We start from the raw sequence: 27,163 nt of genomic DNA on the forward strand, positions 1-27,163 counted from the left end.
ATATTTTAGTAGGGGGGTGTGGGGGGCACAGCCCCCCCATCGGCCAGTGTGGGCGATGAAGCCCTCCACTTTATGTAATTTTTGAAGTTTTTATTTTTATTTATTTATTTTGTGGAACAGCGATTTTTTTCTCTGGGAAAAAAAATCGCTGTTCCGAGTATTCGGTAAGCCTTCACTTACATGGGGTAGATAAATCAGCGTTCACTTTTTAATCATTCGCTGATTTAAAATTGACCCTAACCTAGAGGCGTACACTGGGCAGTGATGGGCTACATCTCAAAATGTGTGGATGATGTAACAGTCACCAAAAACATCATCACACTTGCCAACCAGAAACCCTGGTTGACTAGCAAGTTGTATGAACTTCTGAAAGCAAGGAGTGCAGCCTTTAAGTTTGATGACAAGGATGCACTCAGAACAGCCACAGCAAATTTGAGCAAAGGAGTGAGAGAAGCAAAATGTCCCTATGGTAGGAAGATCTAGAGCTACCTCTCTGATCAAAAAGACTACAGGTACCTATGGCAAGGTATCCAGCAGATAACAGACTACAAGCCCTTATCTTCACATTTTGAGGACAATAAGGGATTCCTTAACATTCTCAATGTCTACTTCAGCAGACTGAAAGGGAACAAAACAACAGCAACAAAAATGTCCACCAGTCAAAAGGAATTGGCATTCACCCTCTATCCAGTTGATGTCCAAAGGATATTGCGCAAGGCTAATCCATGAAAAGCAGCTAGGCCTGACAATATCCTTGGGGGAGTACTCAGAGACTGTGCAATTGAATTAACAGATGTCCTCATGGATATCTTTAATATCTCTCTGAGTCAGAAAATAGTTCCCAAATGATTCAAAAACACAACAGTACCACTATCAAATAAGTCACCACCATCATGCCTCAGTGACTATTGCCCTGTAGCCCTAATTTCCATTGTGATGGAAAGCTTTGAGAAGCTGGTCAAAGATGCAATAACATCAATGCTACATGCAGATCTTGACCCACTGCAGTTTCCTTACTGAGCAGACCGCTCCACCACGACTGCCATAGCACTGGTACTTCACTTATCACAGGACCATCTTGAAAGTAAAAACAGCTATGTGAGGTTACTATTCATTGAACTGAGCTCTTCTTTTAATGCAGTCATCCTTATACAACTGGTAAGGAAGCTGCTTCAACTAGTCATCAACACACTATTTTGTAATTTGATTCTGGACTTTCTCACAGACGGATCTCAGAAACTGTACAGAGGAAATAACTCCTCAGATAGCATCACTCTGAATCCTGGAGTTCCTGAAGGCTGTGTACTGAGTCCCTTGCTATTCACCCTACTAACACATGACTGCACAGTGAGGTACAACACTAACCACACCATCAGGTTTGCTGATGATACAACAGTGGTGGGCCTCATCAGCAGCAATGATGGGGCAGTGTACAGGGCTGAGATAGCACAACTGATTACCTGGTGTGATAGTAACAACTTAGCTCTAAAGAAATAATTGTTGACTACAGGAAAAAACAAAATTAACATTCTCCTCTTATCATCAACAGTGAAACAGCAGAGAGAGTGAGTAGCGCAAAGTTTCTGGGTGTGCACATTGAGGACCTGTTCTGGTCTACCAATACAAATGCCATTGTCAGGAAGGCACATCAGAGTCTTTACTTTTTGAGAAGGTTGAGGAGAGCAAACATACCATCAATAGTTCTCACAACCTTCTATAGGGGTACATTAGAAAGGATCCTGACAAGCAACCTCACAGTATGGTACATAAGCTGCTCTATCTCTGAGTGCAAGGCTCTCCAGAGAGTGGTGAAGGCAGCCAAGAAGATCACCAAGATCACCCTACCAACTATCCAGGACCTGCACATGTCCAGACGCCTAGGCGGGGCCAAAGGAATAATTAAGGACTGAATCCACCCTGCTCACAGACTGTTCGCATACCTGTCATCTGGCAAGCACTACCGTAGCATAAGATGCAGAACTATGAGATTCAGAAACAGCTTCTTTCCACAGGCCATCAAACTGTTGATCTCTTGTAACAATCACGCTACATACTGGCCATCTGGGCCATTACTTCAGTGTGGAAGACCATCTCAAATTGTGCAATAACTTGACTGCTTGTCTCAATCCAGTATTAGTGCAATATCAGTTAAGTCAAGCCAATTCACTGGTCATCAGGGACAGTAGTAAGGCCAGAGAAATGTCTCATTATAGTGCAGTATCTAATTGTAGTCTGTAACTCAGTCGTCAGTGCAATACTCATGAATGTCTCATTCTGGGCAATACTCAATGTAAGTCTTTAATGCAATGTCTTACCTCAGTACTGTGCAATACTCAAGCAAACAAAGAGATCACTGTATAATGCATGGCAAAGTATATTTATGTGCAATATTAGGATTATCGAGCTAGAACATTATGGTATACCGTAAGTGGTTATTTATGATTAATGTCTTGTTGTATTAAGTCTATGTGATATCTACACATCTGAGTCCAGAGATGTGGAATTTCTTGCAGTTTTTGCAGTTGTGTGATTCTGAATGACCATAAAGTTTACTTTGTGTTTTGACTTTGACTAAGGTACTGTTTTGGCCTGTAAAAAGATCCATGTTTCTGGTAGGTGTTTATAATTGTTTGAAGAATATGTTAATCAAATTTGGGATTGTCATCTGCTACAATGCACAGTAATTTAATATGTGGAACTACCTCGATTTTAGTATTATTTGCATATGTAACCAAGAAAGATAATTTTTGATTGAGATAATGTTTTGGGGTGAAGGGCATCAGTTTTGTTTTACTGGGATTAAGGAGTAGGTTTGAATTTTTCAGGCAGGTTTCGATTGAAGAGAAAGAAATTTGAGTGAATTGAAGAGAAAAAATGTGATTGATTTCTCTGAGTCTGGATATAGTGAGTTTGTACATATTAAAATTGAATCATCTGTGTATTGTATTATATCTGCTTGGTCTATGGCAGTGTGAAGCTTATTTATAAAAATGCTAAAGAGAAAGCGTGCTAGTATAAAGCCCCAAGGGACACTTATGGTAACTGGAAGAGAGATAGAGAGGTCCTGTTGCCATTTGACTGCTTGTTGCCTTCCAGACAGATAACTAAGGAACCATTTAAGGGAGGATTGAGATACCTATAGATGAGAGCTCACTGGGTAAGTTTTGGTGCGATACAGTGTTGAAACTTTGGATAAATCTGAGAACACAGTTAACACTATGTTACCATTGTTCCTATTCTAGTGTGTAGTATTGGTGATGTGAAGGAGGAAGGGCGGTGATTGTGCTGTGATGGGGTCTGAAACCATGTTGTGTTTCTGAGAGCAGATTATTTGAATTTAGGTGATGCAGAAGCTGAACATGAATACAATTTTCAAGTATTTTTGACAGGGGGAAAAGATTGCAATGGACCTGTAGTTATTAAACTCTGTAGATGTGCCATCTTGGTGTAAAAGTATAATAAAGGATTTTTTTTAAGTAATGTATTTTTCAAATATAGATATATTTATCAATACAAAGACAGGCAAAGCAAGCACATCTTTAGTCATTTTTAAGTACTCTGACAATAATTGGTCAGCAGCTATGGTGGATGTTTTTAACTTATGTAGGATTTTTTTTTTAATGGTGAATGTAGATATTGGGCTGAAGTCAAAAAGCTGAGAATATTTAGCAGAGGCTGCTGATACTGAGGAGTACTGACTAAAGGACAGGGGCTTCAGAAAAGGCATACATTCAGTGTGAATTCAAAAGATGTTGCCAATAGTAGATAGTCATATTTAAACTCCAACATGTAGACCAGAATTTCACTTATTAAAATAAATATACTCCCTAGGATATTTTTTTCAACAGCATAATATCTTCCTTCCCAAATTCAACATTTAGACAAATCAATAAAACAATAATGAACCTTAACTGGAACTATACAATCCACAAATGTAGCTCACACAAAAATATATCCACAAAGAAAGTGGGATTAAAAGTTATTGATCTTAAGTTATGTTACTTGGACATTTTAACTTTATATGCCATTAATATCATTCATGTTATTGTGTTTGATGGCATTGGTGTGCATTTTTGGTATGGAGAATATATTGCTAAGTGTATAGTGTATAATAAGCAAATGTAACCATTTCTTATTAATTTTCATCTCTTCAACTTATATAATTGCAGTCACCATTTATTCTTGACATTGAAAACGGAGATGCAGTCTGAAAAAAGTTCTAGGTTGTCCACAGTTCCTTTATGTTTGGACAAATGTGACCTATAGACCTCCTTTCAGGTTCCAGCTTTAGAAAGAAAGATATTTGGAATGGAAATTCGAATGTGAGGCCCTAGGATCAAAGTAAGCAAACTACTAGAGAAAAAGGTTTAGGATTCCTGTGTGAGTTTACTACCTAGGACATTTTTGTATCTAGGACTGGCCTAATTAATGTTCTAATGAATGGGATGTTTGACATTCCCTGTTTTTTCAAATGTTCGTACTTTGTGAGATCAACGGACATTGTATTTTTTCCAGTGGGTGTTTGATTTGGATTAGACGGCAAGGGATGGTGTATGCTTTTATGTAACTTGCTTGCCTCAATAATTACTGAATAACTGACTGTACCTTATCCCTACTAGGTGGTTAGTGCACGCACCCCATCAGGATAGCCAGTAGCCAAACCCTCTGAATATTGTCCCCCATTTACTCCTTATCCACTCACTACTACAACAGCCTTTTCCCCCCTCCAGTCCAACCTTTTATATCCCTGTGAATACACCCTCACACATTTCATTCTAATCCTCTCCTCTCAAACTTATTAACCATCTCTCTTCCTACACATCCTTCTCACTTAACTCATACTCTGTCTCCCACCATGCAAACAAAATCTGCCTATGCTCTAATACCCTTATTTCTAAGCCTAATCCTCTTCTGCTTACTCTACCTTATTAGTCTCCCACAGTTTCAGCACTCCCCTCCCTTTCATACAACTGCGATTTACATTAAAAAAGACTTTCCCTTTACAACCCAAGCCCCCCCCACTTCTACAAACATAATGAATCTTTTCTATTTCAAAGGACGCGCTTCCTTACCCCTAGTAAACCACTTCCCATACCCACCAAACTCACCTCATTAGGTTCCAATATCTACACCTATGACACATTAGAAAATAGATATCTATCCATATTCTACTCAAAATTCATCACTCTCTTCCTCTGTTCTGGAGACATACACCCTAAGACAGGGCCTTCATACAACTCCACTTCTAAACCACATTCACATAGCTCTCACCTGCACTACAAATCTCTTCTCCTTGCCACACTTAATGCCAGGAGCCTTTGTAATAAAATACCTTCCTTTCACGCCTGGATCTCTCAATGACATTGTCTCTATCACAGAAACCTGGCTAAAACCACACATAAAAGGTACCAAAATGATGCCCCCTAACTATAAACTTATAAGAAGTGACAGACCTTAAAAGAAAGGTGGAGGAGTAGCCTTACTCTTCTCCTCCTCCTTAACAGTAACACCCTATACCAAGCTCATACCTCATTTGACACCGCCGAGCTAACCCTCACCCTTCTCAAAGTAAATAAGAATAAAACTTTATGCATTGCCTCCCTGTACATTCCTCCTGGTAACAATATCCCTATACTGGAAGATATTTTTGCCTGGTTTACTTCCAACATAAATAGTGAGACTATAATCCTAGGCGATGTCAACAGAAACTGGTCTTCCATTGACTCATCTACCCCTTCTCAAAGCATCAACCTATATCAGTTCACACAGCTAATCAAACCCCTACTAGACCAAATAAAGATTACACCACAGGTAGCATCATTGACTGGATACTAGTCTTCCACCCAAACTGAGTTTCTGATAGTGGTACTCTCGCAGACTCCCTTAGTGACCATCTTCCTGCCTACATATGCCATTCCCCCTCCACCATCCTCTCTCAACATGGACACATTACCACCTGCAACATGCAAAAGTTCAACCCCCTAATTTTCTCTAATACCTTAAAACAGATAGACTGGGGCCCTCTAAAGTCCCTCCCTTTAGATGCCACAGTCTCACATTTCAATAGAATTTTCACTGATATACTTAATCACTTTGCCCCCAGTAGAGCCAAAAGACTCAGATCCAAAACAGCCCCCTGGCCAACTAAAGACACAAAACTACTTATGCATCACAGAGATAAAATCTGGAAATACTACCAAAAATGGAAAACTCTCAACTTTCTTGCCGAATACAATCAACTGCGAAATCAAGTAAAAAAACAAATAGCCACTGACCGCAAATCCTACTACCTTAAACTTCAAAATAATCATAAAGCCAACCCCAGAAAATTTTGGAATAGTATTTCATCAATATTATCCCCAGGCAAAAAAGAGAACCCTTGCCCTGACCCAGACACACCAGACCTCCACCTAGCTACCCAATTTAACTCCTTTTTCATTGACTCCATAGGCAAACTCACCTCTTCTTTCCCTAACAACACCGCCCCCAACTTAACTGATAACAAAAACTTAACATCCATGAACCCAAAGTCCTCCCCTTTTACTCTCAAATCCATTCCTATCCACACTATAAAAAAGCTCCTACAAAAGTTAAAACCTTGCTCTAATGCCCCCGATGACATACCATCTAACTTTCTCCAACATGCTGCTGATGGCATAGCCCTTCCAGTCAGCATCCTAATCAATCGCTCCATTCAGGAGTCCTATGTATGATACCTCTGGAAAAAAGCCTTCATCATCCCCCTCCATAAAGGAGGTACAAACTGTTCAATCTCTAACTTTTGCCCTATTGCTATCCTATCCCCTATCTCTAAGATACTCGAAAAATGTATTCACCTCCAACTATTACCCTACCTATTGGACAACCAACTCCTAACTCCTACCCAACACGGGTTTATACCAGGACATAGCACCACCACTCCTCTTCTTTCTGTCCTCGAAATCATTAACTCTGCTTGTGACTCTGGGAACATAGTTTCTACACTCCTCCTCGACTTATCTAAAGCTTTCGCCACTGTCTCTCATGTGCTTCTACTTTCTAAACTCTCCCATCTTAATCTCTCCTCTTCGTCTATCAAATGGTTCTCCAGCTATCTCTCAGCCAGGGAACAAGCTGTAAAATGGAACTACTGCACTTCCTCTTTCCTTCACACCCCAACAAGTGTACCCCAAGGCTCTATTTTGGGTCCTTTATTATTTACCATTTTCATCAATGATTTCCACCAAAAGATCCCCAATGCCAAACTGGTGCAATGCGCAGATGACTCCACTATCATCTGCTCAGCCAAAACTCTTCCTTTACTAATAAACCTTATGCAAGAAGCCTTCTCCTCCACTGAGTCCTGGATGTTTGACAATCACCTAGCCCTAAATGCCTCCAAATCTAAAATAATGATCTTTACCCCTTCTAGACATACTGCTGCTGACAAAGCATCCTTCTCTATACTTAGCCTAAACAAAACAACTATTGAAATAGTTCCCCCATACAAAACTTCTAGGCGTTCTTATCAATGACCAGCTAAAATTTGAAATCCACCTACAAACCAGTATTAAAAAGACTCATCAAAAACTTGGTATGCTTTATCAACACAGATGCTACCTTTCTCTGTCTTCTAGACAACTCCTATCTACCACCTACCTTCTACCCTCCCTTTTGTATGGAGCTCCGCTACTCTCTAACCTCCAATTATCCCTAAAATCTAAACTTTCCTAATGTTATAACAAAATTTCAAAGTTTGCCACAGGATCCAAATCCTCTACTCACCATTGCAACTCCCTACATGCTCTAAATTGGTTGGAACTCCCAAGCTACCTAAATTTCATTCAACTAACTACAGCACACAAGCTAATTTTCAAACCTACTAACTGTCCATCACTCTCCTCTTCCCTAAAACTTCACCAGTCACATAGAACACTTAGATGCACAAATCAGAACCTCTTAGAACTTTACAAGCCTTTACACGCACCAGGGCAACTTCTACTATCATTTGCCAGAGTATGGAACTCTCTTCCCCCTTACATTAGAACTACCCCTAACCCACCATCCTTTAAAACCCTACTCCACTCTCACCTCTACTCCCTTTGGGAGTGCTCCTGTACCCATCCTACCTGATTTCTGATACCTATCCCTATTCTATTCTACTCTAATCTCTGCCACTGCTTCAGTTCATCTCTCTAAAATTAATTTGCCTAAATACATGTAGTGTATTAAATAAACAAAAATGTATTGTTTTTACTAATATCTTATAAGTGATAGACTCAGCTCATATATTTCAAGATATGTAAAATCTTGCCTTGCTGTATATTGAATGTTAAACTGTTGTTCTCATATGCTGTACTAATACATTGTATATTGTATATTGTCTTTCTGTCTGGAGCTTTTCTCCTCGGGCCTCCATTGAAAACGGGCTACCTTGGCCCAATGGACTTTCCCAGTTAACAAACTGAAATAAATAAATAAATAAACTATTCAAACTATTTAAGGTGGTGTGATATTTAGAGCTCCCACAGAACTCAACTCTGTAAAGGATACTGTTAATGCAAGATGAGTTCAAAAAAAGTAAAAATCAATGTAAAAACAATTCATTTTTAAGAAGTTTGCTGCTAAAGAATGCAATTCATTTGGTACTGCAGAAACTGAAAATATGAGTATGTTTGTACAAGAACTGTAAGTATCTAGGCAATTTATATTTTTATAACCAACCCAAGCGTTAACCTTAATAAACAGATGCTTACTTCATGCTTACTTCATATTTACAATAAACTTAAGCTTTAAACAGTAATTATATTATAGAGGAACTATTGTTGGAACTGATTCCATATGCAACAAAATAATTAAAAAACAATAGTTTTCTCATGCAGTTTCTAAACTACTGGATCAAACAAGTCCAAAAATCAAACCATAATCAGTGATTTGATAATCTCTAGCACAGTTTGCACAAATATATCCCATTTGTTAGATTTTTGCATGATTATACCCTGCAACTTCAATAATTCTCCAGATAAATTAGCAGCTTTTGGTATTGCAGCTGTTTAAAATTGTACAAGATACAATTTGAATAATGTGGCTGAATAAGGTTGACTTCAGGCACATACTATGACAATGTGGGGCAGTTTAAGACCATTTGGTATAAATTACTAAATTTCATAAGAAGTAAACGGGTCTATATTGTAACATCGAAGTCTTAAAACTTCGAATGTTATAATATTGAACCATTTCGATTGAAAGACTATAACATTGAATACTCAGAATAGCAAATTTTTTCCCATGGAAAAAATTTGCTATTCCAACAAACATACACACAAGACAAGCACACCAAAATAAATAATCCACACACATACACTTCACAAAACCCTACACTAAACCATACATACACTACCATACATACACTACTAGCTATCCACTTACCTTAACCAAACCCTAACCCTAAGGTCCGTAACTACCGCACACTCACCTTACCCGCTCCCTAACCCTAAGGTCCCTAACTATCACACTCTCACCTTAACCCAATCTATTTGCACACTTATCTTAACCCGGTCCGTAACCTTCGCTCCACAGACGAGGAAATAGTGAAGCTGCAGAAACGGCCCACCGAATACTTTCCCTAGGAAAGTATTTGATGTTCTGCAGCTTCGCTATTTTCAGCGTTCAATGCATAGGGTTTGATATTATAACATTCGAAGTTTTAAGACTTTGATGTTATAATACAGACCCGAAGTAAACTACTATGGTAGTTTTGAATACTCAGCTTAAAACCTGCTGGTTTGTCTATTCCCAGTATTATGTTTTTTTGTATTTATATTGCCAATAATCAAATATTATGTGGATAGAAGCTTGCCAACAAGGGAAATGTTATTTGACTATGGGTGATGCAAAACAACTAAGTAGTGAATTCCAGTAGACTGTCACAGAACTTCAGGTGCTATCTCAAGAGAGCCATAATCAATACAATTACAGAGATCCCTGAAAGACTGTGAGTAAATTAGAAGGAGATAAATGATCAGCATTAATCTGGGTTTAGGGGATACTTCAAGTAATTAAGGATGCCTACCCAAAATTGCATGTCTAGGCAGATGTCTGTGTTGTTAAGCCTGGTAATGTATGCAGACTGCTAAGTACATATTTGTATATCTCTCTTGAGTGTGAGTTTTCACATGTAGAACCTAGCTATGGTTCTGTCGCACTTTTGATATTTGAATTTCACAAAATATATGATAAAAATATGATTGCTTCAGTCTGTTGTTATCAGGTATATTCATTTATTCAAGATAGCTTCTCTTCAACTAATATATGGCTAGTTGACAGAAGACTATGACATTTTATTCTGCATTTAAATGATAATGAACAATTTTTCAGCAGTTAACTTTTAAGACTTTACTACCTTGTGTGAGTAGTAAGCCTAAATGCAATGTAAGACATTTTACAGAAAACTCTGAACAGATCTTAACTTTCTGAAAAAGGTCAAAAATGAGACCATAATGTCTTATTTTGTCATTAGTTTCTCTTTTTTTATAGTACTCGTACTACAGGCTGACATACAGGGGCAGAGGAAAAGTTTAAGCTTCCCGTTTGCCCCTTCATGATAACATGTCATACTTTGCATCTGAGCAGCTTTGGCTTTCATCAACCAGTGTTCATGCATGTCCCATAATCTAGCCTCAGTGTGCAGACTATCTGTCAAACAAGGTTAAAGCACTCATCTTATACAAGGCTTAGGGCATTTTCTTGATTCAGACTGAAAAACAGAATGAAGGTGATAAAGATATTAATTTCTACTAAGATGATAGTAATGCATAGATTGTTAGCTATGAATATTTTCACTTTATTAGACATGCAATGCATTCTGTTATCAAACAGAACATACCTGGAGTAACCAAGCTGCTTACAGGCAGCACGACCAGAGGTTTCACTCCAGTCTTCATAGCAGACAGTTCGCCATGATCCAGAAGAGAAGACCTGTAACACTGAATTCTTGCCACTGAGTCTCACTAAAAATAAAGGAACCATATTTCCATATCATACATCACTTATCTTAATATGATACAAATAATATAATCAAAGAAAAATTATAGCATGCTTAAGTATTTTACCTTTCGTTAAACTGTTTTCACATACATTATGTTGCAAGATCCAGTAAGAAAATTGAAGTCTGCTTATCAAGTAAAAAGTCAAACTAACTTAAAGAAACCTGTCAGAAGTGGCATACAAACCAAACAAGATTTCTTGTCTTCACTATTAATTTTTAAAATAGGCAAACCATCTTGAAAGGTGAATTATGTGTGAAATAAATTATTCTTAACAGTTCAGTATTAAGGAATATTTTGCCTTCTGTTAGATGCATTTATAGTTGTGTAGCTGTACCCTTTTGCAGTTCTCCAGCTCTAGCCTTTACTTTATATTTGCAGGCCTGTATCTATTTCTCCATCTCTCTCTCTCTGTATATATACATTTACATTTGTAACATATTTCCTAAGAGTGGTCCCAAATAGAAAGGAAGTCCCTTATGAGAGCCAATGCACTGAGTAAATATGTGTTGTTTACTTACATCCCTGAAGCATGCTCGGCATGATCACTAACTGTCTGCACTCCTGCTGTCTCATCAATAGTTAAGCTACTATTTCAGTGTGGCATCAAAGCTATAACATTCTCCTAAACTCACCATATCTGCATTACTATATAAAAAGTAAAGTAAACTTTCACATACTGTACACGCAAAAAGAAAAAACTTATGGTCTCCAACACCAGCAAGAGATCTGCCCTTAGTTTAAAACTTCTAAATAAAATTTAAAAAAATCATGGGCCACACTTCCTATTCATTGCAATGTAAAAAAATGTAACTTTACATGCCATCTACTCAAAAAATAGACAATGATTCACCCAACTCCTTAGGCCACCAAAACCAAATGTCCACTTCATTTCATTTAAAAATGCTAAATACAATAAAAAAACAAAACTGAAACCCAGACCGTATTTCTCATTCTTTACAGTGTGATAGAACTGCATGCATAAAATCCATATACCTAACTTCCCAAAACAACATTACCCACCAAAATTATCCCCTAGAACTGAGATGCATTCTTGATAGCATGGAAAAAATTAAAGTAAAAAAAGAAAATTGTTTTTCCGACAAAACCAAACCAGATTTTGAAAATTAACTAATAAAAGTATTCCAGCTAAAAATAACAGAACTAAACTACCAAAACATCAAATAAATAAAATGAATTGTCATATCAAATTATATATCAGAAATACGATTTTGATCAGGTAGAAATGCAAACTGTACAATGTAATTTATGGTAAAAACTTGGCACTGGTATGTACAGACATAACAGTAAAACCTGCATTGCATAGTCTAATGTGAATTACCCCTTAAAGGCTGTTAAATGAGGCTGGAAGCCCACAGTGCTGAAGATTTTATGCCATTCACAGAGTGGGATTTTGAAGACCAGAATTGAGAATTTTGGTGAACCCTGATAAGAAGGAACTGCGTTAGAAAACAAACTGGAATTATTGGTGAGAGTTTGCTCATGACAGACCTGGTAATCTATTCCTATATCTCTGCCATGAACCTCTGTGGATGGTTAGGATAACTATGCATAAGGTCACTTTGAGTTGGTCTTGATGATGGCACTTCCAACACTTGGTATATAGGAAGACCTCTGACTCACTTTCACACAGAATGTTGATAGGAAAACTGGAGCTGTCAAGGGCAGAACCACATGGCTGAATAATAAGATGCAGAGTGCTGAAGTGGAATAGAAAAATCCAGTGGTTAGAAATCTGGTTAGTAAGGTACTTCAGGTTCTGTACTAGGACTTGGTGCTTGTTGTCTATATTAGAAAATCGAAGGTTCAGAACTTTGAATGTTCTAATATCGACCCCTATTCAGTGAACGCTGAAAATAGCGAAGCTACAGAAAACCAAATTTTTTCCTAGGGAAAGAATTTGGTTGTCCATTTCTGTCGCTTAGCTATTTTCAGCACTGTGATGGAAAGTTACTGGTCGGGTTCAGGTAAGTGTGCGATTGGGCATGGGTTAGGTGGGTTAGGGTGCGGGTCAGGTAAGTGTGCGATTGTGTGGACGTAAGGGTTAGGGTGGGGTAGGTGAGTTGGGGTTAGGGCGCGGGTGAGTGTGCGATAGTGATGGACCTTAGGGTTAGGGTTTGGGTTAAGGTAAGTGGACAGATAGTGGTGTATGTACAGTTTAGTGTAGGGTCAGATGTAAGATTTTAGGTGTATGTGTGTGGATTGCTGTTTGTTTGGTGTGCTTGTGTTGTGTGTATGTGTTTCAGAACAGCAAATTTTTTCCCTAGGAAAAAAATCGCTGTTCTGCATGTTCGATGTTTTCAGTATTTGCTGAATAGGGGTCGATATTAGAACATTCGAAGTTGTGAAACTTTGATGTGCTAATATAGACCCTAGGACTTGTGCTCCTCAGCATGCTCCAGACATATCTGAGGAAAAGTGAACCGGAGCAACCTCTTCACCGATGATACAAAGGTTCAGCCATGTAGGACAGTAAAGGATCTGGAGAGAGTTTAAATAGATGCAAATGATGCACTCAGGCAACAGCAACCTCTGTGAGAAGCATCAGCTTCAGGAGCAGAATTGATAGCAATAGAGAAGGAAAAGAATCACAAAGGAGCAAAGTGAAATGGCAACAAACAGAATGCTAAGGTACTTCCTTGTGGAAGATGATGTAGTCTCCAAAAGCAAACAGGTAATTCTTTTACTCTTCATGGCCCTTTAAAACCATAAGGGAGTGTTTATTCAGCTTCAGAGGCCATACAAGATAAGATACATCAGACTGCCAGAAGGATTCCATAGAAAATACTGCAGAAAAAAAATGCGATGAAAGTGTAGCACTATGACCAACAATCTGAGTAGTTAAAAGTTTTTCTCTTTAAGGACAGAAGAAATCAGGAGATAAAACACTGGATTACAGGGTCAGTCAAAAAGACATGATGATCCTGAACAGGAAGGACAAAGAGTAGAGAGGAAAAACAGGCAGCAGATTGCAGGTATTAATTACTTTCTTATTTGCAAAAGTACTTCTTCACAGAGTGAACCATGGACCCAAGGAACTGACTGTCAGAATAGGTGACAGACAGGGAATCAAAAAGGTTGATGGGGAAAGTAAGAATGGATAAGAGGTAGAGTGTTACAATTACTGCAGCCTTCTACAAACAGACAGATGTAATGTTATGTAATTTTACAGTGTTTGCAGAAGCACAGGTAAATGAAGTATACCTATGCCCTATCCTACAGGATAGTAATCGATTATTTTACATTTAAGTGTAACTCAGAGTGATGTTGAGGCAGCAATTAGTGTTGCAGTAGGGATTGTCAGAAGAACACAATTCATTCACAAGAGTTAACAACTGAAGCATAGACCTTCTACCTACTAGTTACTAACCCATCTGTTTGCAATTCCGTGAAGTAGCAGTCATTGCCAAAGCACAACAACTGAACTTTACAGCATCTTTCATGCAGGACGTACAATACATATTCCTTTTTACAACTAGTTAATTAAGAAGTGTTGGTAGTTATAAAGATGCAGTGGTTAGTTCTGCTAAAGTAAGGTGCATTTCCCCCTTGAACAACGTATCCATGATCATTTTTAACATTCGTGGATCATGACTAATGAAGAATACATTTCCTTTACAACCCAATTGCACACATCAAAATAAATGTCAGTCTGCACCCATATATATATATATATATATATATATATATATATATATATATATATATATATATATATATATATATATGGGTCTACCTGAAAATACTGACACGCAAAAACACCGACAACGAGATAACCGACACCACAAAACCGAAAGTTCAAAAACACGAAACTTCACATGCCCGACAAACCACAATCCTGACAATCAACAATACAAAACAAATACCTTTTCCAAAAAACACACACACAACACAAGCACACCAAAAACCTTACAAACCTACACTAAACCTTACATACACAACTATCTATGCACTAACCTTAACCCAAACCCTAACCCTAAGGTCCGTCACTATTGCACACTCACCTAACCTGCACCCTAACCCTAACTCTCTTAACCTGCCCCTAACCCTAAAGTCTGTCACTATCGCACACTTACCTTACCTGCACCCTGACCCTAACGTCTGTCACTATCACACACTTACCTTAACATGTCGGTGTTCTCAGCGTCGGGATTTTCAATCGTCAGTCATCTCCATTGTCGATCTTCCGGTGTCGGTTATCTCGATGTTGGCATTGTCAGCGTTCGGTGTTTTCAGGTAGACCCATATATAAATATATATATATATATATATATATCTGTGGTTGTTCCCCCGTAAACAATTGAGAGAGTGGCCTTATTCAAACAGCTGTGTTTTGACAGTTAAGACCCAATCAACTTGTCACTGATCACATGCATGGAAACTTTTCAGACTTATACACTGTTTACATAACACAAATTACTATTGTGTATTCAGACTTTTCCTAATAAGCTGTTAATCTATCATTTTGTACAGCATAATAGGACAATTGTTAGTTTCACACTAATGACTTTTAAATTCATGAGGCATTCATATACGTATAGTATATGAAATCTACATGAATCTTTTTTAGTGGATTAATGACCAATCAGTTTAGGCAGAATTGTGGTACAGCTGTGAACATTGCACCTAAAATTCTTAGATTTATACATTGTCTGCAATGAAATTCATCTAAAAGTTGTAAGTGTCACAGTGGTTCAGCAATCTCTGTGCCATACTGACACTCAGATTTAGTACCATCTGCATTAGCATAAGCATAACAATAGGCTCATTTAAACAGTCCCTGACAGTCTGTTTCCAACAATGTAAGTACATGAAAAATCATTACTGCCGAGAACAGAACTGCTTTAGTATGGAAGATTAAACTAATTAGAAAGGGCTATAGTAGCACGTCTCTATAGTACAAATACATACCTAAAATGTAATTTACATCACAGGTTTACTTTGTTAGATAAAGGAAATGTACAACATACCAGTAAGAGCAATTATGAAATTGCACTTATATAAAAGTTCTAGATGAAAGGATCTTTTTAACAGAAGAATCTCAGAATAATGTACCCAAAGACTAGGTGATAGGAGTATGAACAATATGGTGTTGGTAGTGGTAGTAATAGTGGGAATAAAGGTGAGAAATAAACAAAAAACATGTAGTACAAAGCAGGAAAAATTGCTTCTAGAAAAAATAAAGCAAGGGATAAAAAAACGAGTAAATAAATAAATACGTAGTATAGTCTGTTCAACCATGAATAGAAAAGAAAACAAAAGTAATCTGACGTACTTATTAAAACCATGTACTTCATTTTAGATCATTACCATGGCCTGGAGCTGTGAATTCTAAGTCAATGAATCATACCAAAATATAAGAATGTTAGTATATAATTGCACACAAGAAGTCCTAGATATCTATCATAAAAGAGTTATGGTTAAAAGAGGGAGTTATGGATTATAAAATTGATGCTATACTAGTATTAAATTGCATAGGGAGGCGATTACAAGAAGATTGGATGTAATTATGTTCAAGAAGGGTGGAAATTCAGTAATTAATATAACATTTAATCACAATCTAATTTTATTTCTAAGAGAGAGCGAGTTTTATTAAATTTGTCTAATAAAAGACTCATGGTATTCTTTTGATGGTTTAGTAGTTTGGTGTTACTAGTTGTTTCATCATGGTTTGGTAATTATATTTCTAACTCTGCACTAAAAAAAAGAAAAATAAGAATTCACTGTAATGGCATTTTATCTATTCCCCCTAATACAGATAATGATACATTTTACCAGATCTTGCAGCATCCCCATATGATCATGCTAAACATGATCAGTTGAGAAGCAGTGCCTCAGCCCTCACTTTCTCTAATACAATCCACATTGGTTGAAAACCGTGATTTTGTAGGGGACACCACCCCTTTGATGAATCCTTAGCCCCACCAGCCCTCTTGATTGAATATGGTAATATCTGAGTTGCAAAACAATGAGGAAACAGCAAACAAATGATTTTGTATGCACAGTGATGCCATTCGTCATACATAAAAGGCAAAATTTCAGGGAAAGTAGAGGAAAAGCAGCACTGCGCAAATACAGTCATGAAGTTAGAACCCATCCACATTTCCTTTGATGATTATTAGGGCAGCTGATGTTGGAAGAATTTTCTTCAGAATGTGATCATAGTAGGAGGTATCAATTTACCTTACAGCCGATTGGAAATCAGGGAAAAATTATGATATTACTAAGTCAGTGATACTCTTGACTATTTAATAAAGGATGGTAGCTCAGCGCAGACTATTAGAAGGCCTGCCAGAGAGGATTCAGCAGTGATATACAAGAGTCTCTTTGGAAATATGAATTTTTAGTCTGCCATTAACTTTGGGACCACATAATCTGTTTCAGTTTTATGACACCTTAGAAATGGTAATATGCTCAGTAATAAGAACAAAGTGGTTCTCAAAGATGACTGCTCAGCCACATATTGCCAAGATATTAAAGATGAAGATTGCAGTGGAAAATGGGAAAGTGGCATGAAAACGTCTAGGATTAAATGAGGCATATAAACTCATACTTCTAAAACTACAAACAATGAAAGGAGAATGGGTTAAGAAGAACAACATTCAAACAGACACAAAGAAAAAAATAGTATTGACAAAACTATAAATGCATTAATTAACATGATATCAGACTATAAAAGCAAGTGAATGAATAACCAAGTAAAAATCGAACGATGACTGTAATCAAATACTAAATGAAAGGTAAAATAAGATTGGAAGGAAAAGAGGTGCATGTTACAATAAATATTAAGGATAACAGAAAAACTTAATTCAGGAATATTCTAAAAGTTAAGAAAATAAATACCAAAGTAGATGGTGAAGTTTGTGAAAAGTACAAAAATAAGAATAATGGCTTCTTTAAAGGATGTTAAGGAGACTGTGCAATGTTGTTTTCACCTGACACTACAGAAGAAAATCAAGAATGGCACCATTTGAAATTAATGGTATTTTAAAAATCTAGAATGGGGTAGATGCAAATAAAATTTCAGAATCAGATGATACATCAAATTTGCAATTGAAATAGTAATGGAATAATTAGCACCTCTACTATGACATCTGTAGATGTTTAACTCATGGGATACTCCCACATGAATCCAAAAAGGACAGATATTAAATCAGTTTATTTACTCAGTTAACAAGGTTATGGAAAATCTGATAACAATGACATCACTGACTTGTTTTGGTGAGCCACATATTTGGTTTTCATCATGAAAATAAAATAAGAGTTTTGATCATTGTCTTAAGCTTATTCTGTAGTGCAGGGGGAAGGAGCTCTGACTTTAGTTTAAAAAATCCATGTCCTATTTACAGAAATAAGTCCGTGAGAAGTGTTACAGTCTTGCTGCATAAAAAGGGACCACTCATCTTCTGGGGATGGTCCAAAAAGAAGGAGTTTCAACAAGCATGATAATTTAACTTTCATGGAGATGGTATCAAATGAAACAGATAATATTCTACAATTAGATGTTATATTTTATCAACTGTAGTAAGGCCTTCAGTAAATAATATTAAACTAGTAAAAACATTTGGGGAGTCAGTATTTAACTCAGTTACAATCCAGTGAACAGGTAAATGGATGAGTGGCAGAAAAAATAACGGTAAATCTGAAGCACAGACTCTGATTATGGATACCATTGCAAAAGAAAATAAAGAAAACCTTGAAATTAAAAAAGGCCCTTTCCAGTTAAAATGACTCCAAAGGTAAATAAATGGCATTTTTCTTCCATTTTTTATTTTTATTTATTTTTAATGCAAAGGAAAATACTGAAGAATTCTTTATTGGAATAAATCCTTTTTTTACAATATAACTAAATATCTTAACCTTGCTACATGAAATATGGTATATCAAATATGCTGAGTATATAAAAAATATGTGTACATAGTATATCTAATCAAGATGGAACTAAGAAGCAAAACCTTGAAGAATTGAGTCAATGAATCAGAAAAAGTAGCATAATAGTTCATTTAAATAAGGTGGTAACGAGAAAAAGCATAAGGTGGTTGTTATAAGATTTGGAAGAGGCCATTCAATACAATATGCTTAAAGGAAAATATAAGGAGCAAAAAAAAATTAATTTGTATTTTCATCCCAAACAGCAACAGGACTTCCTCAGAACAATTAGAAACTAAGTACAGGCACCTCCTTTATATCAAATAATTCACCTCACATGATTTCAATTAGCTTAACAGAAGTCCCAAAACTATTACTCGCCTTACTCCTCTTAGAAACAAGCACTAAAATAAGGTAAAATAAAATGCAAAACAGAATAACAGTGATGATGCTTAAAACTGAATAGTAAATAATGAATGAATAATAATAGGTATCTAAGTGAATATAAACTATAACAGGTAAAAACAGACAAAATAACCTTAAAAAAACTCATATAATATAACCACAGCAAAATCCCACCATTCATATCCAATTTTTTAAAAATATAGGGGGGAACTCAATAAAGCCTACTTGGAGTGATTTTCCATGTAGGCTTTATTGAATGTTAGAAAATAATGAGAGACATTTGAGATGCAGACTCCATACCCTTCAGAAAACTCATGCTAATACCAAACCTGTTATTTTACCAACTGTCTAAGTTTGTTAGAGCAGTATTAAAAAAATGTCCCTTATTTTGGGCCTGTGTCTCACTTTTATATATGGCTTTGTCCAGATGTCTTGCTCTAAGACATTAAGAGGTTTAGGCATCATGTAGCATTATAATACCATTAAACACAAAATGTCTGTGGACCACAGCAAAGATATGGGGTGCAATGCTGGACATCCTGCAAAACAGCTACAGTCAGAGGCGTGAAGCCTCTAACCCTGTGTGTGGTGTTAGAACTTGTACCCTAGTCACAGGATACCTACAACTACATAGAGCTCCAACTGTGGACAAAGCCAGGAACAGGAGCAGGAAAAAGGGCCACATATAAAGAGAAGAATGAACTACTGTCCAGACAAATGTAGAAAGTGCGGAGTAGAACATGTCATGCAGGAGCATGGGTTCCCTGCTGTGTATGGAGTCAGTAACTCAAATGTCTGTCAACATTTCCTCATGTCAATCTATAATGAGCTGCCACTGATGTGCCAGGAAATCACATTGCTATGTAAAACATACCAGACATATGATGAAAAACCCTGTTTAGTCTAATACAGTCTGTACACACCCAAGGTATGGGTCAGATATTATGGCCAAAACACAACGGGGGAATCACTTGGGCATTATGTCAGGGAGGTGCTGGACTGTGTAATCAGGTGCAACAGCCAATTGACTGTAGCACACAAAATCCCAGACTGGAGTACAGGTAAGTCTGGACTGGAGTCCCTTTGTAAGTACTGATGGCCACACTGGACATGATCCTATACTAAGCTAATTCCAGACCATGTCTGAAGCCTCCTCTGCCTATAGAACTGAGATGTCAGTATATCTATGTGCATACAAACAGCTATGTATACCTAGCTGTCTCTCCCTATCCCCATCAGAAAGGATTACCCTTACCTATCAGTATGTGGCACATATAAGATATATATGTATCTATACAGTGTTATATACATACATATATGTAGGTAATATATATATATATATATATATATATATATATATATATATATATATATATATATATATATATATATATATATATACACATATATATATGTGTGTGTATTATATGTAGAGAGACGGGGATATGCACAGAAAGGTATAGAGTGATGTAGTGCTGCAGCTGCACACCAATTGTTACCAGTGGCATGTGCAACTAGTATGGTACACTATAGTGTCTGTTATGAGGTAGGTAGGGGTTCTAATCTCACATCAGCTACATTGTGTGTGGGTGTGCCTAGATATTCTACATACAGTAGCATACACATACCCAACAGGCCAATGTCTGTACAATGGTCAATCATTGTATGGCCCTGTGACTAGTGTCCTCCACAACAGTGGCTGCCCTGTCAACAGCTGCTGATGTCATCCAACCCAACAGCAGTGGCAGACACTCTCCAAACACATAAGCTCTGTGGTGCATGCAATATATATGTAGCACTATACTCTATACAACTAGATAGGTAGGGGATATAATCCCAACAATGGCTACTCTGTGAGTGTGTGCGTGCATAATTATATCCCCTTGCAGCAGTGTGTTTGTCTTGTCTATGTGTGTACAGTGGTAATACATTTTAAGGCCCATGCCTACCTCTTAACCCCCATATTAGCTTACTTTACAAGGCCTGCTGATGTCGTCCACCTTAGAACCACATTGAGACACTCTCCAAACACATATAATCATTAGATAGGGAGGGGTTCTAATCCCACCAACAGCAGCTCTGTGTATGTAAGTATATCCCCTTGCAGCAGTGTGTCTGTCTTGCCTATGTGTATGCAATAATAGTACATTTTAAGGTATGTGCCTACCTGTTAACCCCTACAGCGGCATACTTTACAGGGCCTGCTGATGTCATCAACCTTAGAAGCATAGTGAGACATACTTCAGACACAATAGCTCAGTGGCGCATGCAATAAGTACATAGTACTATAGCGTATATAATTAGATAGGTAGGGGTTCTACTTTCTAAACTGGCAACTGTGTGTGTGTTTGTGTATGTGTGTGTGTGTGTGTGTGTGTGTGTGTGTGTGTGTGTGTGTGTGTGTGTGTGTGTGTGTGTGTGTGTGTGTGTGTGTGTGTATGTGTGTGTGTGTGTGTGTGTGTGTGTGTGTGTGTGTGTGTGTGTGTGTGTGTGTGATGGTTATACAATTTTAAGGGCCTATAAATCCCCTTTTGGCAACCTTTTCAGGGCCTACTGATGACATCTACCTTAGATGCACAGTTAGACACTCTCCAAACACATTAACTCCATAGCACAAGCGATAAGTACATAATACTATACTGTATACAAGTAGATAGGTAGGTGTTCTACTCTCAAAACCAACAACTCTACGTATGTATGACTAGGCAGGTAGGGGTTCTACTCCAGGCAAGGTCAGTTTGTGTGAATGTGTGTACATATATCTCCTTGCAGCAGTGTGAATGTGTTAGTGTTACCATCTGTCTCATTGTACAAGTTGCAGTCCATATTTGGCCTGATATGTCCTGCGAAAATAACTAAAACAATACAAATGCCCAAAGAATGCAGGACAACAAACATTTCCTAAATTATTGTAATAATTGCATAAAACAGTCATTTTTCATCACAAACACTTAAATGATATGAGAAATAGCATACTATATGCAAATGCTACAAAAATAAGCTGTTATATTTAAAAACAAAGTGAGTTTCTGTCTGTTGCACTCACTGTGGGTATGGTTTGTCCTGCCAGCTTTCACATTACTACAAAAAGTGTCCCACATTGGGGATATGATAAGGTGGCAACTATAGTCTGTCTTGCCTATGTGTGTGCAATATGTATACATTTTGAGGCCCTGTGAGTAGCTGCTGCCTATAAATAACCCACATGTATCTAGGCATGAATGCTAACTGCCACAACCTACATTTGTAGGTACTGACCAAGTGTGCGGATGACTATAAGTTGGGTGTTGTCTGTCATTGACTCCTCAAATGTTGTTAACATACTGCAAAAGGGTCTTACATCAACTATGGACTGATGCCAAGGTCCTGGACTCAAGCTAAACACAAAAAACTGTATCATCATACCAGTCGGCAAAGACATGATCACACTGTTTACCACATCAATGGCAACCCCCTAAAAAAAACAACCTGTGTTGAAACATCTGGGTACTCAGGTTGATAACAATTTCGCATTCAACCATCATGTAGCGGCAGTGGTCAGAAAAATCTTGTATGTAGTTCATCTCATAGGAAAAGGAGTTGCATCCAGAAAAAAGGTGATCAGTACCTCTCTGTACTCCTCTCTCTCTACACCAATATTTTACTACAACGCCCCATTTGGTATGTACCTATCCAGATATCTGTACCAACTGAAAAGGCCATGGAAATACCTCACAAAGATAATATGTGGCCTCCAACACCTGTCCCATGCAGACAGACTCAAATCACTATTGCTCCACTTGGTATCAGACAAGTTGCTTAGAGGTGGGCTGTGTCATGCCTATAAGGCAATGATGGAATCTGCCCTACTACAGCTGCTCCATATCCATAAGTCTGACTCCTCACGCATTACCTGCATGACAGGCCTTAATCTGATATGCAACTTCAACACAACCTGCTGGTGAGACAGGTTTGTCTCCTAGAGGCTTCCCTGTTTCAGGAATACACTTTCCATACACGTCAAACAAAGTACCACACTGACCCTCTTCAAGCGCAACCATGATGAGTGGATGGGAAAACAAAATTCTGTCCCAGGGGTCCCACGTGTGTCCCTTGTTGACAGGGGCAACAGGTGCTGACTGATGTTTCTTTTTGGGGATAAAATAATGGCTAGCTTTGTAAGTGCCCTGGGGCCATTACTCTAGTAACCTATTATTATCCTATGAACCTATGATCCTACTGAACTCACAAGTGACATGTATCAAGAGTAGCATCCTGTGTCATGAGGTATGCATGCAACATTACGCTGTCTGCCCCCATTGTCCCTGACACACTGTTCTACACATACACACCTAGGTAACTATGCACGTATACAGCCATACTTTGGCAAAGTCACATTTCTGCATTACCACCAGCTCTCCATGGTGTACACACACAGACTCCTGGAACAGAAACTGAAAAAGGTGTGGGAGACAACAGTCAGTCAGCAATACTACCGGAAATGCAGCATCGTGGAACAAAGGTACATACACTTTGATGTGTACTCATGACACATGCCAGCAGACAGCACCTTACAGGGCATAACAGTACTGCAATACAAACTGTCATTAAATGTACTATAGTCATCCTGTGCATCAGACAAATATTTGCATGTCCCTGCATTGATGGTATGGATGACAGGGATGTGGCACAGGTATCATCACATGCACAGGGTTTGTTGTGGGATTGCCAAAGGCCTAGGCTGTGCCACACAGTTGACATTTTGTGTGTGTGTGTGTGTGTGTGTGTGTGTGTGTGTGTGTGTGTGTGTGTGTGTGTGTGTGTGTGTGTATGTCTGGAGGGTTGCTGGTCATCTGGGTCATGGAGAGGAGCTGTGTGTGTCTGTTGGTGACATGCATGTGACAGTAATGTATGAGTGTGTGTGCGTACACAGTCAAGCCAGGTGCTAGCCCTACACGAGAGTATGTTCATAGGTTCATAGGTAGTTACTAGGCTATTGGCCCAAGGGCCTAAGTAAACCTAGCCAACAAGGTTCCCTGGCTTACGCCACCCAAGACAGTTATTTTCCTGTGCCCCTGTCAAGCAGAGCCACAGAAGTGATCCCCGGGGTGTATTTCCTATTTCCCATCCACTCATCAAGATTTTTCTTGAAGAGTACTACTGAGCAACTTTGCTTGACATAGATGGGTAGCTTGTTCCAGAGTATGGAAAGTATCTGGGACAGGAATCTATCCCTCCAGCATGTCCTGTTTATTGTGGTGACAAGGTTTAGGTCCCTAGAGTGTGTAACTCAGAGGGATTGGGATTTCTTTAGGTGTAGCATGTCCAACAGCTCTGGGTTTGACATAGCTTTATATGTTAGGCAGAGATCACCTCGGAGTAGGTGATATGTTATGGAGTATAGCTGGAGTTTTTTGAGGCGGTCAGTGTAGGGCATCTGTTTGAGGCCAGTAGTAGGTTCATAGGTTCATAGGTTTATACTAGGCTATCTGCCCTAAGACATTTATAAGCCTAGCCCAGAGTTTTTGTGGCTTACGCCACCCCTTATGTTAAAAAATACTGTGCCCATTAGTTTGTTGTGCCTCTGTCCAGCAGTGACACAGAGATGATTCCCGGGGTAAACCTACGATCTCCCATCCACCGGTCAAGATTTCTCTTGAACAAAGCCAGCGAGGTGCTCTGCCTCACATGGACCGGGATTTTATTCCACAACATAGGGAGTCTCTGGGTGACAAATCTATCCCTCCAGCATGTCCTATTTATATCCGTGCTAAGGTTTAAGTCACTTGCTCTAGTGGAGCTGGTAGATTTGGATTTTTTGAGGTGGAGCATGTCCATTAATTCCGGGTTGGACATGGCCTTGTATGTCAGGCACAGGTCACCTCTGAGCAGATGGTATGCGACTGAATAGAGCTGGAGTTTCTTCAGTCTGGCAGCATATGACAGATTTTGGAGTCCCTTTATCCTTTTGGTGAGGAACTTTTGGGGTCTCTCCAATTGCTGCAGGTGTCGGGTGAGATACATCCCTAATGGGGCATTGTACTCGATCATTGGTCTGATAAGTGAAGAGTACAGGGGAACAATGACCTCACTTGATCTGGATGTGAATCTCTTCATGATCAGGTGGGCAATGTAGAAGGTTTTTCTAACCACTTTAGCAATGTGAGTGTCAAAAGAAAGGCCACTGTCAACCTGGGTCCCCAGGTCCCTGATAACCTCTTCTGTGCTTAGTGGATTGCCACCTATATGGTAGCTTGGGGTTACCTTGTTTTTCCTGAAGGGTATGACTATACATTTTTTGGCATTTAACTTCAGGCCATGGCTCTGGCACCAGCTATCAGTTTCCGTGAGACCCCTCTGAAGGATATCTGTGTCCGATGTACTTTCCACTATGGCTCCCAGTTTGCAGTCATCTGCAAACTTTGTCAGCCATAGTCCTCCTGTGTTAGCCTGTACTTCTGAGAAGTAGATGCCGAACAACAGGGGGCCAAGGACTGAGCCCTGTGGGACACCACTTGTGACCGGCTTGGAGTCTGACGTGGCGCCAGCTACTCTAACCTTGTGGGTTCTGTCCTTTAGTTAGTTTACAACCCATCTTGTGACATATGGGTTTACATTTAAGCTGGTAAGTTTCTCTATAATACCCGAGTGGGGTATTGTGTCGAAAGCTTTGCAAGGTCAAGGTAGGCTGTATGGACTGCCTTTCCCTCATCAATGGCCTTGGTGACTGTTTCGAAGAAGTCAACCAAGTTCAAAAGGCATGATCTGCCCTTGACAAAGCCAAACTGGGTCGGGTCCAATGTCTGCAAGTCCCCTATGTCTTTGTTTATGAGTTCCATTATGATCCTCTCCATAGCTTTGCAGACCAGGCTTGTTAAGCTTATGGGGCGGTAATTACCAGGGTCTGTAGAGGCACCGCCTTTGTGGAGTGGGACCACAGTTGCTGTACGCCACTCCTTGGGCATGTATCCTGTGGTAAGGCTAAGATTAAACAGCTGCCTTATGTGCGGGTTTAGTTCCTCATTGAGTTCGTGTAGCACACAGCCGGGGACACCATCCGGTCCCATTGATGCTGTGTTTTTAGCTTTAGAGAGAGCAGCTTTCACCTGCCCATTGGAGATGTCTGGGAGGCTGCACTCCGCTGGGATAGCTATCTCTCCTTTTGGGGAGGAGAGGGGGGTGAAGTTTGCACTGAACCTGTCTGCCAGTATGTTGGCAATGTCTGTGGGTTCAGTGATTTTTGTATCATTTTGGACTAATTCTGAGCATATCTGGGAGTTTCCACCCAGGTTTCTAACATAGCTGAAGAAGGCCTTATGATTGTCTTTTGAATCTATGACAATTTTTCTCTCAAAGTTGGCCTTGGATGATTTTATGAGTGCTCGTATTTTTTTACTAATAATGATCAAAGGTGTCTTCTCTTTTATGGATTTTGCTCCTCTATCATGCAACAGCTTTCTCCTCTTATTATAAAGTTTGTTTATGGCTGGGGTCCACCAGACTGGACGCTTGCCCTTGGTGGAAAGAGTCTTGGTTTTATTAGGGATTGCCTGATCCATGCAGTCCTGGAGGTGTTCGTAGAAGGCATTTGTAAGGGCTTCCGCAGCTTGGGTTGTAGTTTCCACTGGCTCGGGGGCCTTGAAGGATACCACACCAGTCTTGAGTAGTGTGAAGTTTGCTTTAGAGAAGTTCTCCTCTTTGTGAGGTAATCCTCTTTGTGAGCTGCTTCTGTGGCCTTTCCAGCTGCTGCAGATATCTTGCAAGGTACATTCTAAAAGGAGCGTTGTACTCTATAATGGTTCTAATGATTGTCGAGTAGAGGGGAACAATGACCCCTTTTTTCCTGGATGAGAACCCTTTTGTGA

General features: G+C 38.8%; 1 protein-coding gene across 1 annotated transcript in view; it reads right to left on the bottom strand.

The window, feature by feature from the left end:
- LOC122805304 (transmembrane protease serine 3-like) overlaps nt 1-27,163 on the bottom strand; it is a 609,068-nt gene that overhangs the window by 532,670 nt on the left and 49,235 nt on the right. Inside the window, exon 4 of the mRNA XM_044075392.1 lies at nt 10,865-10,988. Within this exon, the coding sequence (XP_043931327.1) occupies nt 10,865-10,988 (124 nt within the window). The remainder of the gene's footprint in view (nt 1-10,864; nt 10,989-27,163) is intronic.

The sequence above is a fragment of the Protopterus annectens genome, chromosome 6.part1 (genome assembly GCF_019279795.1).
Source record: "Protopterus annectens isolate FY-2018-M chromosome 6.part1, PAN1.0, whole genome shotgun sequence".
NCBI lineage: Eukaryota > Metazoa > Chordata > Ceratodontiformes > Protopteridae > Protopterus > Protopterus annectens.